The sequence below is a fragment of the Camelus bactrianus genome, chromosome 21 (genome assembly GCF_048773025.1).
Source record: "Camelus bactrianus isolate YW-2024 breed Bactrian camel chromosome 21, ASM4877302v1, whole genome shotgun sequence".
Lineage (NCBI taxonomy): Eukaryota > Metazoa > Chordata > Mammalia > Artiodactyla > Camelidae > Camelus > Camelus bactrianus.
The window spans coordinates 25,782,031-25,794,687 of record NC_133559.1 but is presented as its reverse complement, the minus strand read 5'-3'; the positions used below and the strand labels follow the sequence as shown (position 1 = coordinate 25,794,687).

Sequence of the window (12,657 nt, the reverse complement as noted above, 5' to 3'; positions counted from 1 at the left end):
TTTTCTTAATTTTAACAAAGTATACCTTAACAATTTTTTCCTTCACAGACTGCACTTTTGGTGTAGTATCTAAGAATTCACTGCCAAACCAAAGTGGCCTTGATTTTCTCCTATATTTTCTTCTTCATACTGGTTTTTCAGTGGTTTCTTTGGATGTTGGTTGTCCTGTGAATTGCAGCCACCTTAGCCTTCTTGAAGGATAGGCATGTTTACAACTGGATAACTCTATTGTGTCATCCCACACAGTCCCCGAAGCCTTTCTATATTTCATCCTGCCTCCTGCCCTTTAGTCCAAGCTGGCTGTGTCTCTGCTGGTATAGTCCTATCTCTGTTTCTGGCTTCTGCTGAGATGGCTGGTTAAATCCACGGATAATCTCTTTGTGGAGTAACGAGCTAGTCATTTTTTACAGTATGGATAGGTTGAGAATTTTCCAGATCTTCAAGTTATGGCTCCTTTTTGCTTAATAAAACTTTCAATTTATTTCTTTTCGCACATTTTACTATACGGAGTAAGGAGAAACCAGGTCATGCCTTCAACACTTTGCTTAGAAATCTCCTCAGCTAAATATCCAAGTTTACCACTTTTTTTAAAAAATTAAATTGAAGTATAATCAGTTTAGAATGTTGTCAACTTCTGGTGTATAGGACAATGTTTCAGTCATACATATATTCCTTTTCATATTCTTTTTCATTATAGGTTATTACAAGATATTGAATATAGTTCCCTGTGCTGTACAGTAGAAATTTGTTGTTTATCTATTTTATATACAGTAATCAGTATCTGCAAATCTCGAACTTCCAATTTATCCCTTCTCCCCTGCTTGGTAACCATAAATTTGTTTTCTATGTCTATGAGTCTGTTTCTGTTTTGTAAGTTTATTTGTGTCATTTTTTTTAGATTCCACATATATGGTATTTTTCTCTCTTTCTGGCTTACTTCATCTTAGTATGACGATGTCTAGGTCCATCCATGTTGCCACAAATGGCATTATTTTATTCTTTTTTTAATGGATGAGTAGTATTCTATTATACATGTATACAACAGAACTTCTTTATCCAGTCTTCTGTTGATGGACATTTAGGTTGTTTCAATGTCTTGGCTATTGTAAACAGTGCTGCTGTGAGCACCAGCGTGTATCACTTTAAACTTTGACTTTCCACAAAGCACTAGAACAAGTGCAGTTGAGTTCTTTGCCACTTTATAACAAGGACTGCCTTTCTTCCAGTTTTCAGTAACATGTTCCTCATTTCCATCTTCATCAGACTTCATCAGCTTTAATGTCCATATTCCTACCCACAATCTCTGCAAAGTAATGTAGGCTTCTTGTTGCATGCACCTCAAAACTCTTCTAGCCTCTACTCATTATCCGGTTCCAAAGCCACTTCCACACTTTCAGTATTTGTTATAGCAGCACCCTACTTCTAGGTACCAACATCTGTATTATCAGCTAGGGCTGCCACAATTATACACTGCTATACCCATATATTATATTCATTATAAAATTTATTTTAAAAATTTAAAGGATGAAAAAAATTAAAATTTAAGTATTTTCTTCTTACACTCCAAAGAGTCAAAGACTGTCTTGCCCATCCTGCTTTTAAGACTATAGTTCTAGACTATCAATCAAAAACACTGCTCAAGAGCCAGTTATTTTAAAAATTAATTCTAGAATTTCTAGCTTACTGTCTTAAAGGTGTCATTTGTTGCCAGATTCTGTTTTCTTTGCTATATTAATTACACTCCATGATTTGATAGGAGTACAGGTTTAGTTTATGATCTAGGAAGAGTTAAGTAATGAATTTTAATCTATTTAATATAACTGATGTTGTATTATTTATAAGAAATTGTATCCTTACTATATTGTTTAAAGTTCTAATAGTGTATTCTCCTCTTTGTGATCATGGTACATATCTATAATAAGATAAAAGTAATTTTTTTCAGTGTTGAGTATATATTTTCCATTCACATGCATGTTCTCCTAGATTTAGTTTTGCCTCCTCTTAGGATCATGACACACAATCGTATAAAATATTAGCAAAATTACTGGCATGGTGTATGGCCTTGAAGTAGCTTCACCCGGATACATTTAATATGAGACCTATAACCTTGTTGTCAATATTACCATGTTGTAATGATATTAATTAGCTCAGTCACAAATATCTCCAAGGGTTGTGGAAGCCTCCCAAAATAGTTACATGTGCAAAGAAAGTTACCTTTCTCATCAGGAAGAGATGGCACACTATCACTTCGTAGAGAGTCATCTGCAGCAGTCTGAACCTGTTCATCAATAGAACTCTCCATTTTTTCACTGTGAAGTTTCTTCTCATTTTCCTTAGAAGATGGGACTGAAGGACTTTCTTGATGGCTGCTACCACTACTACTCCTGTTTATGGATATTATGGAAATAAATCGGGGGGGGAAAGAGTGACAAAACAAGGATCACAACTTCAAAGTAAACTTACAACTTATTTGGCCAAGGGAAAGTGCCTTATGATCAAGATATGAAATGATGAAAGATACAATGTAAAACATAAAAATGCTAAGTAGACATAAGTCTAAGAAGAAACTTTTAGGAAAGATGAGTAGGAGAGACTTTTAAATAGTTATGATGGGCAACCACTACTCTCAGGCTATCACTACCTTTTTTCCCTTTCATTTTTAATTCATTTTACTGGGAAAAGGGGCTTCTACTTCCTGTTTCCACTTTCTTAGTTTTCATCAACCTCACAGTTTATCACAATCTGCTTCAATCCCAACTACTCTACCGGAAGTGTTACTGCAAACTCTACCTAAACTCCAATTGTCAAATCCAATAGATAATTTCTTTTTCTGCAACATCAGATGGTATTGACCTCTTATATCCTTCCTTAAAAGTTCCACTTGCTAAAGTAAATGCAGCACAATGTTAACACTAGGGTAACCTGGATGAAAGACATTCAGGAACTTTGTATTATTCTTGCAACTTTTCTGTAAGCTTGAAATTATATCAAAATTAAATGTTACATAAAAGAGCTCTCCTTTTTTATATTCCCTGACTCTACTCCCACCTGCCTCTCTTTCTACCTTCTTAGCAAGTTTTCCTGTTTTTCTTTCATTCTTACTCTTTCTATCTTTCCTAGGGTTTTGTTTTTGGTCCCTTTCTCCTTTACACTGTATACTCTCCTTGAACAATCCTATGCATTTAAAATTTCAACTACTATCATTTGGATTGAGCTTCGTATCTGTATCACTAGCTCTGCCCTTTCCCTGTCTCTAAGCCTCAAGGTTCCAAATGATTAGTGAATTTGTTTTTAATTCAGTGTTTTCCTTCCACTTCTTTGCTTTCCCTAACGTATCCATTCACTAAATATAAGTATATAGCCAATCATGAACCACGTTTTAAGATCCTCTGAATAAGCTGTTTCCTCTTGTGACATGTCCCCTTCCTTCCCTTTCTGCTTCATGAACAACTAATTCAAGACTCAGATAAAGTATCATTTCTGCAAAGTGTCTGTGGACCCATTCTCCACTCCCAAGGAAAGTCTGGTCACTTCTGTCTCTGTGTTTATACTGGTTTTTGTATAGTATTTATCAGAATATTATGCAATTATTTGACTGGCTTAATGTTTTTGGAAGAATAAATTGTATAATAAAGCTGTAAGGTAAAAGAATTCAGGAGACAGCACATGCTTTGGAGTCAGAAAAATATGGGGTTAATCTCAATTCTTCCACTTGGCAGTTAGGTGCCAATCATTCACTCAGTGAACATCTAGCTGACTTCCTACTGTGTGTTAGGCAGTTTGCTAAGCTCTGGGGATACAAGGACGACAGAGTCCTCAAATAGCCACCTTAAGTAGTTATTTAAGATAGACAATCACAAGTGTTGGTGAGGATGTGGAAAATTTTTATATTCCTGGTAGGAATGTAAAGTGCAGCAGCTGTTTTGGGAAACAGCTTATCAATTCTTCAAAATGTTGAACAGAATTACTATTATGACTCAGCAATCCCTCTCCTAAGTATATACCCCAAAGAAATAAAAACACACATCCACATAAAAACTTGTACGTGAATGTACATAGCAGCACCATTCATAAGAGCCAAAGAGTGGAAACGATCCTAATGTCCATTAACTGACGGGTAAGTAAAACGTGGTATATCCATGCAGCAGATTACTTGGCTACATAAAGGAATAAAGTACTGATATCTGATAGATGAACCTTGGAAACATTATGCCAAGTCAAGTCAGTCATAAAGGAGCACACACTGTATGGTGCCATTTATGTGAAATATCCCAAATAGACAAATCCACAGAGAACAGAAATAGGAAACAGACTGGAGGTTGCCAGAGGCTGGGGAAGAAGGGGCACAGAAGTGACTGCTAATGGGTATAGGCTTTCTTTTGGGGGTGATGAAAGTGAAGCCCTCAAAGAGCCTGAAGTCTAGCCTACAATCGACAAGCAAAGGAATAAGGACATAAAAGGTGCCAGACTGTGGCAGTCACATTCGCAGAGCTGTAGGAGAACGTAAAGGAACCGCTACAGTAGACTGAGCGTAGTGCTGATTCTTAAAGGGGAAGTAAACGTGAAGCAGACGAAATGGAGAGGGGAGGGTCTAGAGAGAAGGTACATCACAGGTAATGGCACAGGAAACACAAGGAGAGCGTGACTCTTTAGAGAACGGGAAGCTGTCAGAACTAGTGGAGTACAGTGAGAGGGGAAATGCCAAGTGACAGGGCTGGAGACAGACCAAAGTCTCAGTAATAAAGGGATTTCATGCTATGCTGAGTGGCCCTGAGGAAACACCAAAGGTTCGGAACACGTGAATAACCAACTGGCTGCAAATTTTAGAAAAATCATTCTGTTTGCCACGTGGTTAATGGATAGAGTAGGGAAAGGTTAGAGGACAGAGAAACCTATTAGAAGAGCACTGCAGTGATGCAGATGATGGCTTAAGTAAGTGTAGGTGAAGGTTAAATGCAAGCCACATAGTTCCAGACACATAGACACTCAGTGACTATTGGTATTTACCCCACATTAATTTTCATGTATTTCAGTCTCATGATTAAGTTTTTTAAATTGAGGTTTTACTACACTTGGACAATGTAGGTATCCTACTTCTAAAAATCCTGGAAAGTAGTCTCTAAAACCTTTTGACCCAGGGACAAACCATAATTAAAAACCATAGATGTTAACACCATGCCAAGTGTGAATGACAAAGTACTCCTTTATAATGATAAAAATAATACACACAGTAATGTCAAGCAATATGGATGGCAGCAAAGCACTGTGCAATAAACATAGGCTTTGGAGCCATGGTTCAGTTCCTTGGTGCGCAACTAGCTATGTGATCTTGGGTGAGTTTCTTAACATCTCCCTGAGTTTCAGTTCCCTAAACTACAAAATGAAAATAGTATCTGTCTTGGAAGGTAGTTGTGAGATTAAATGTAGGAAAAACAACTTATATAGTGCTTGTCCTATGCAGACTGTCAAGGAATGGTAGTTATATTATTATGTGGAACAAATATTTTATAAATTAACTAATTAAATGGGGGAAGCCAGAACAGAAGGGAAGATACTATTTCAATTAAACAGATGAGATTCAGGAGTCAAAAAAAGGCAATGTCTAAGCCATTCATCAGACTTTACTAAATCAAAATCTTTTTTCACCTTCTATCATGATTCTTGTATCTTGAAGATTCAGAATAACTATCATATGAAGGGGAAAGCTTCTGATGCTTTGAGTCAAGGGTTCCCTCTTTACTCTGAGAGAGTGAGACAGATTGATTTTTCCTACAAAGAAAATAAAAACTGATTAAAACATTGAAAGTCTCTATTAAGAGAAACATTTTAAATACTGCTTAACATTAATATGAGATAAAAGCTTGAATGAATAGAAATTAAAAAACTGTTACAAAGTATTTGTACAAAGCGATTCATTCATAGAAAAGGGTGTACAACACATTAAAGAATATCTTCCATTTATTATCAGAAATAAACACAAATCACCTCAAGTATCAACATATAGGAATAGTCTTAAAATGTATGAATTAGACACAGCCAAAATGTGATGTTAAAAAAAGATACACACACACATAATGACATCAACTAGCCCCACCAAAAAACCTCTCTAATGACTTTTCATTGCTCCTAGGATAAACTCCAGAATCCTAAGGTCTGCAAAGTTCTACCATGATCTGATCCCTGATCAACTCCTACCATTCTCCTCTTGGCTCTCTGCCTCCAGTCACACTGGCCTTCTTCCATTTTCTCTTTCTACCTTTGCATGTATTGACCTGCCTGTTCCTTAATTCCTTTATATCACTGACTCCTTTTCACCCACTAGATCTCACCATAAGCTTAAGAAAGCTCCTAACTTCTTAAGGAAAACCTTCTCTGACATCCTTGCTATTAAAATTCCTTTGTTGTGTATCTCCAAGATATATGTTCCTTTCTTTTATAATACTTATCTCAGCTTGTAAGTGCTCATTCACTTAAAGGAGTATTTGATTAATGTCTCTCTTCTCCACTAGAATGTGTATTTCCAGCACCAACAACAGTGCCTGGGGCATAAGAGATACTCATTACATATTTGTGAATGACTCGATATTAACCTATCTGTTTCAGCTCTGTTCCTCAGTTGTTTCACAAAGTCTGGAACATGTGGCCGCTGGTGATCATATAGTGTTGCAAAGGGAGCTCCTGAAGCAGCGAAGGCATCTGAGATATGAGTTCGAGTCAACTCTGCCATCTAAATACAAACACAAGGCAAAGTAATTGTAAAAAGATAATGTCACAGAAGAACTGAGAGGGAGCAGGATGTCTTTGAAAGATCACGGACGGACAGTAAGCAAACTGTGCCGTAATAAGTAAAATATTGTGGGAAAGTCATTTAGACTCTTTTAAGTTTCAACAACTTTCTCATAAAAATAGGACTAGACCACAAGATTTAAGGTTTCACCCAGCTGTAACAATCTATGAATTACTATACAGAAAATCTTCAAGTTCTACAATAAGCCAGAGTAAACCAAAAATTAAGTCTTCCTTCAAGAATCAGTTCAATTACAACTTTCTAAATCTTTTCTGACCAACGTGAAGTACATTTTCCTTACTCTTAGCCACTATTGCCATGTATTATTCACTTGGTATTCACTCAGTCACTGCTTTGATGAAGTGTTTTTGAAACGGTTATTAATAGTATTCTAACATTTTCTTGAGAAGAGAGAGTTTACATTTGCACAACCCCATGGTACTCAACATACAGTAACTTCATGGCTTCTTAATAACAAATATTTCACAAACAGTCCTAAACTCTAAGTTCTAAAATAAACTGAAACTATATCTATAGATTATGATATCCTATATAGAGACAGCAGTAGAACTATTTCCAGCTTTATCCTTGGTACAGTAAAAGAAAAGAGACTAAATATCACTCTGAATAACAATATAACATCTTCATACAAAACAGACCTATGGCTCCCGGGGACCAAGACAGGGGACTGACTGCAAAGGGGTGTGAGGGAGCTTTTTAGAATGTTGGAAATATTCTATTTCTTGATTATGGTGTTGTTTATAGAGACAGATTAGATAAGATAAAGATATACAGATACTGTCAAAACTCATAAAACTGTATGTTTAAAGTGGATACATTTTACTGTTTATAAATTATACATCAATAAAATTGGTATTTTTTAAAAAAGCTTGCTTGGGGTAGAAATTTAGAGTTCTTCTGCATCTTTTTTTCTGCTTCTCTACCATCACATGTACAACAGCTACAATAAAGAGTGCCTCTTATTTCAATAGGGTATGCCTCCCACTGAAAGTCACTAATCAAAAGTATGCAATTACCAGATGTTAGAAGCCCTTTACTACTAAGGCCAAAGATGCTCAGACTAACTAAAAAGAAGTAAAAAGAAAGGGGTTCTAGATGGCTCTGACCTCACAGATTTGACGTGCTGCATCTGTGGTCAGGCGAGCAGTCTCTGTTTGCTGAGCAGCTATCTTACAAGTTGCTTCCTGTAGGACTTCAGTTACATCACGTTGTGATTTAACCACCTGCTGTAATGATTCTGCATGGACCTGTAAATAAAAGGGGTAAAAAGAGAACTTACATTATATCTCACTCTCTTCCGACTCAAATTAATTTAATTTGTAAGTTTGTTTCACAGACCAAATGCCTTGTTTAAAAAAAAAAAAAAACACTTGACTACAGTTTGGATTTCATGTCTTAAAATTTACAGTTTAAAATCTGGAATCTTAAAATCACTGCTACAGTTTAAGTCCTAACTTCACTGTTCATAAGCTGCTATGAATGTAGACAAGAAACTACCATATACCTCAGTTTCTACTTCTCTAAATTGGGGGTAAATCTTGACAACGTGATTTCACGGGGTTGCTACAAGAACCAAATGACATGAGATGAACCCATATGGCATAATGTACTAAAACATGATTATTTACAGCTTTCCTTTTTACTCCTACATAATTAAAATACTAAAATGATCTCAAAGATAGAAATTTAGGTTTAAAGAACCTGTACTTGCTGCAAAATAAGTTACCTGAGCTGCTTTGCTTCGGGTTTCTTCTAATTGTCTCTGACATTCCAGAGCCTCTTGTTCAGCCTTCAGCTTCAAAAGGGCCAAGTCTCTTTCATGGCGTTGCTGCTGTGCCTTCAAAATAGAGAAATGATCAACTATTAATTCTAAGATACTAAACTATTTTAACACAGTGACTATATTAAATGGGATGCTGTTTTCCTAACATAAATCTTCTGAAGCAACCAATCAGAGACAGTACATAGGACAGACATCAACCATTTATCACTTATCTAAATATTGAATGACCACCTACTGTGTGTCAAATAGTGTCATAATATAAAAAATTTCCAAGGCATATAGGACTAAGAACTGATACCAAAAAGCTGGTTTAAAAACAAAAGCTATAGCGTCTAATTCTCTGGAGGAGATGAAAACATCCTATGTGTTTTATGTCTTATGCTTTATGTTTAATGTCTCCTTTTAACAAGACTGTTTCTTATAATTATTCCATATAATGCTATCTATAAATTTATTTATTTTCATTTCTTCTGAAACAGTGCTAAATAATATAGGTTTTTTTTAAAGGTGGTAAGGCTGTATATAAAGTAATACAATGAATGCCCTGCCCAAATCTGGAAACCTAGAATTATAAAGTACCCTTAAAAAGGTAGATAATCTCAGTGGTTTTTCAGATTTCAAGATAAGGATGGCCAATGCACTGAGGCCATTTCCTCAATCCACTGTCTATAGGTATTTTAAGATGGACAACTAGAAAATGAAAGTGAGAAAAGTATGTATCACTTATCATCAAAATATGTAAAATAATTACAAATAACTTTTAATATGTGTAAGAACTCTACATTGAAAATTACACTGAAGGAAATACTTAAAAACCTAAATAGAAAAAAGTATTATGTTCATGAATTAGAAGATGCAATATTGTCAAGAAGTGAATTCTCCCTAAACTGATCTATAGATTCAATGCCATTCAAATCAAAACCCCACCAGGCTTTTAAAACTTTTTGTAGAAACTGACAAACTGATTCTAAAAGTTACAAAGAAATGCAAATATCTAGAAGAGCCAAAACTATACTGAGAAAGAACAAAGTTGGAGTAATTACATCCTGGTTTCAAAACTCACTATAAAGCTACAGTAAAACAGTATGGTACTGGCATTAAGGATAAACAAATAGGTCAACGGAAAAACACAGAAATAGACCAACACATAAATGATTACTTAACTGTTGATAAAGGTGCCAAGGTAATTTAAGAATATGGTGCTGGAACAACTGAATATCCATATGGGGGAAAGGATGAACTCTGATCCCTTCCTCACACCTCATAATTAACTTGAGATGGTTCACGTACTTAAATATAAAAGCCAAAACTATAAAGCTTGGGGAAAACCATAAAAAAAAACCTTTGTTACAGTATCTTTAATCTCAGGGTAGGCAAAGATTTCGTGGAATATAAAAAGCACTATTCATTTAAAAAAACTTTTTAAACTAGAGCTCATCAAAATTAAAATCTTCTGCTCTTCAAAAGACAGAGTTTAAAAAGTGAAAAGGCAAGCCAAGGAATGGAAAACAATCTTTGAGATATATCTGAAAAAAACCCATTTCTAGACTACAACTCAATAATTAAAAGACGAACAACTATGCAATAGGCAAAAGATCTGAATAGATATTCACAAAAGACATAAGACTGGTCAATAAATATACCAAAAGATCAATCTCATCAGTCATAAAAAATGCAAATTAAAACCACAGTAAGATACTACTTCACCCTCACTAGAATGATTAGAACACCAAAAAGAGCAAAGACTTAAAGCAACCAGAACTCTCATGTATTACTGTAGGAGTGTAAGATGTTACAACTATTTTGGAAAACAGTATAGCAGTTTCTTACAAAGTTAAACATATATTTAACCCAAACAATTACACTCCTAGGTATTTAAGCAAGAAAAATAAAAACACATGTTGCATACAGAGAAATGTTAAAAAAAAATTCATAGCAGGGATATTTATAACGGCCCCAAACTGGAAATAATACAAATACACACCAATAAGAGAATGGACAAATTGTGATATATTCATCAATATACTCGGAAAAACAAACAAAAACAAAACCATGGATGTAACAACATGGATGAATCTTAAAAACGTTATGCTGCATAAAATTAGCTAAATACAACAGTGCACAAAGTATACTCCCATTTATATGAAGTTCTAGAACTGGAAAAAATAAACCATGATGATATGAATCAGAAGAGTAACTGCCTCTGGGAGGGAGGGTTAATGGAGAAGGGGCCCTGGGTGAACTTTCTGGGGTGACAGAAGTTCTCTATGTTTTGATTATGGTGGTTGTGTGGTCAAAACTCATCAAACTATACACTTAAAATCTGTGTATTTTATTATATATAAATACTACCTCAGTTAAAAAAAAAAGATGCCAATAGTACCCCTACTCAGGAACATTGGATTTTTGTTAGCTAAGGAAAAGTCCATGTTATCCTGGCATTATCAAATATTTGGATCTCAGAAACTTTTCTTTCTACTACAAACAGAACATTAAAAAAAAAATTCAGTCATCTCTGACTTGTCATGAAAAGAGAAAATGCTGAAAGTGTTTGATAAGCTGATTTTCATGCTGTCACTAAAAAAGATAGAGAATGTGGAAAATGAAGTATCTGAGAGAGAATGATTGTATTATTGTTCTGCTGCCAAATACCGCATGTTTAATTTTCTTTTTAGTATATGATAGCTTTTCCGAGGGTTATTTACAGATGCTGCATGGCAGACTATTTTTTTCTATTTGACAGGTTAAAAAAATTTTTTTAACTCATCACTAAGACTTTTAAATAGCAAAGAAAAGAGAAAAAATACAGAAAGCTAAGGAAGAAGAAAACTCCACAAATACCTTTATGATCTGAGCCAGGGACACACTCTCCTGCTGAGCAAGTGAAATGCCTCTAACTCTTTCTACATCTGATAGCTGGCGTACCGACTCCTCAATGGCACTCAAGTAACTGAGTTCTGCTGCCATGCGATGCTGGAGGCCAGCAGGAGAAAAGCGCTTAGAGCCTGGAAGGCAAACAATTGTCAAATATGAAAGTTCACATGAAATTACATCTAAGATTTCTAAAATTCATTTTGCATTTTAAGGGCCAAAACTAAGTCTGCTTTCCTTTGTAGGAAAGATAGTTTATTAGTACAATGTATTTTAATAATTACTTCTTTTGTGCATGTATGTGCCTGTGCACATGCATACACACATCCGTACATACATATATACACCTATAAAGGCTTAGGAGTACATGTATGGGATACATTTTTCAGGTGTCTTTTGACTAATGCTGGCAAGATGGGAAAAACCACCACTATTGTATCTCCTGTGCTTTTCAGTATTTATTTGCCTGCACAAATTTTGCTTAATACTTCAAAAAGTAAGCACATTCACTTGAAATAACATTTCCCTATGGTTCAACTGAAAGAAAAGAAATTTTCAGAAGAAAATTATTACCTTATTTTAAAAATTACAATTGCATGGATCTACTTGCCTGGTGTTGAAGCCATCTCTGTAGCTGTTCTGCTGGCAGCCAGGTTCACATCAGCAAAAGCTGCATTAGGCTTCAATCCTGTTACGGTTGGAGTCACTATTGCTGAGGATTTAGATCTTTCTAATGAAGTTCCTGGAAGGTCAAACTGCAACAATTTCTGGGAACTTGGAGACAGGGGAGAAGTTGGAGTTTTCTGAGATCTTCCCTTGTCTGGTGAGACACTAGAAGTTTTGTTTCATAAAGACATTAAGAAAGGAAAACTACTGCAAGAGTGAATTAAGCAATTAATAAGAACACCATGTATTACTTTATTAACATTAGCTTTAAAAAGCTGTGATTCAGACATTTATTCATTCAACAGAGTCGCTAGGCTGAGTCAATGACTATGAGTACTTCTCTTATTGCTAGATTTACCATGGTGAGCAAGCTAGGGACAAATCCTGCCTAAAATAAAATGAAAAGGAGTCTCTTGATTAAATTGGCACTTAACTCTTTCCTCTACAATGTACATTCATCATGAATCATTTACTGCAGTATCAGGCAAAATCCTCTAAAATATTTAGAACTTATATAGCAATACAATTA

The 12,657-nt window shown here is 35.2% G+C and overlaps 1 protein-coding gene across 6 annotated transcripts in view; it reads right to left on the bottom strand.

Moving 5' to 3' along the window:
• CEP350 (centrosomal protein 350) overlaps positions 1-12,657 on the bottom strand; it is a 122,689-nt gene that overhangs the window by 50,266 nt on the left and 59,766 nt on the right. For all 6 annotated transcript variants that reach the window (XM_074349885.1, XM_074349887.1, XM_074349888.1 and 3 more), the window contains 7 exons: positions 12,073-12,293; positions 11,433-11,596; positions 8,535-8,645; positions 7,915-8,055; positions 6,591-6,727; positions 5,647-5,769; positions 2,215-2,384 (listed from right to left, as the gene is read on the bottom strand). In XM_074349885.1, coding sequence (XP_074205986.1) covers positions 2,215-2,384; positions 5,647-5,769; positions 6,591-6,727; positions 7,915-8,055; positions 8,535-8,645; positions 11,433-11,596; positions 12,073-12,293 — 1,067 coding nt within the window. The remainder of the gene's footprint in view (positions 1-2,214; positions 2,385-5,646; positions 5,770-6,590; positions 6,728-7,914; positions 8,056-8,534; positions 8,646-11,432; positions 11,597-12,072; positions 12,294-12,657) is intronic.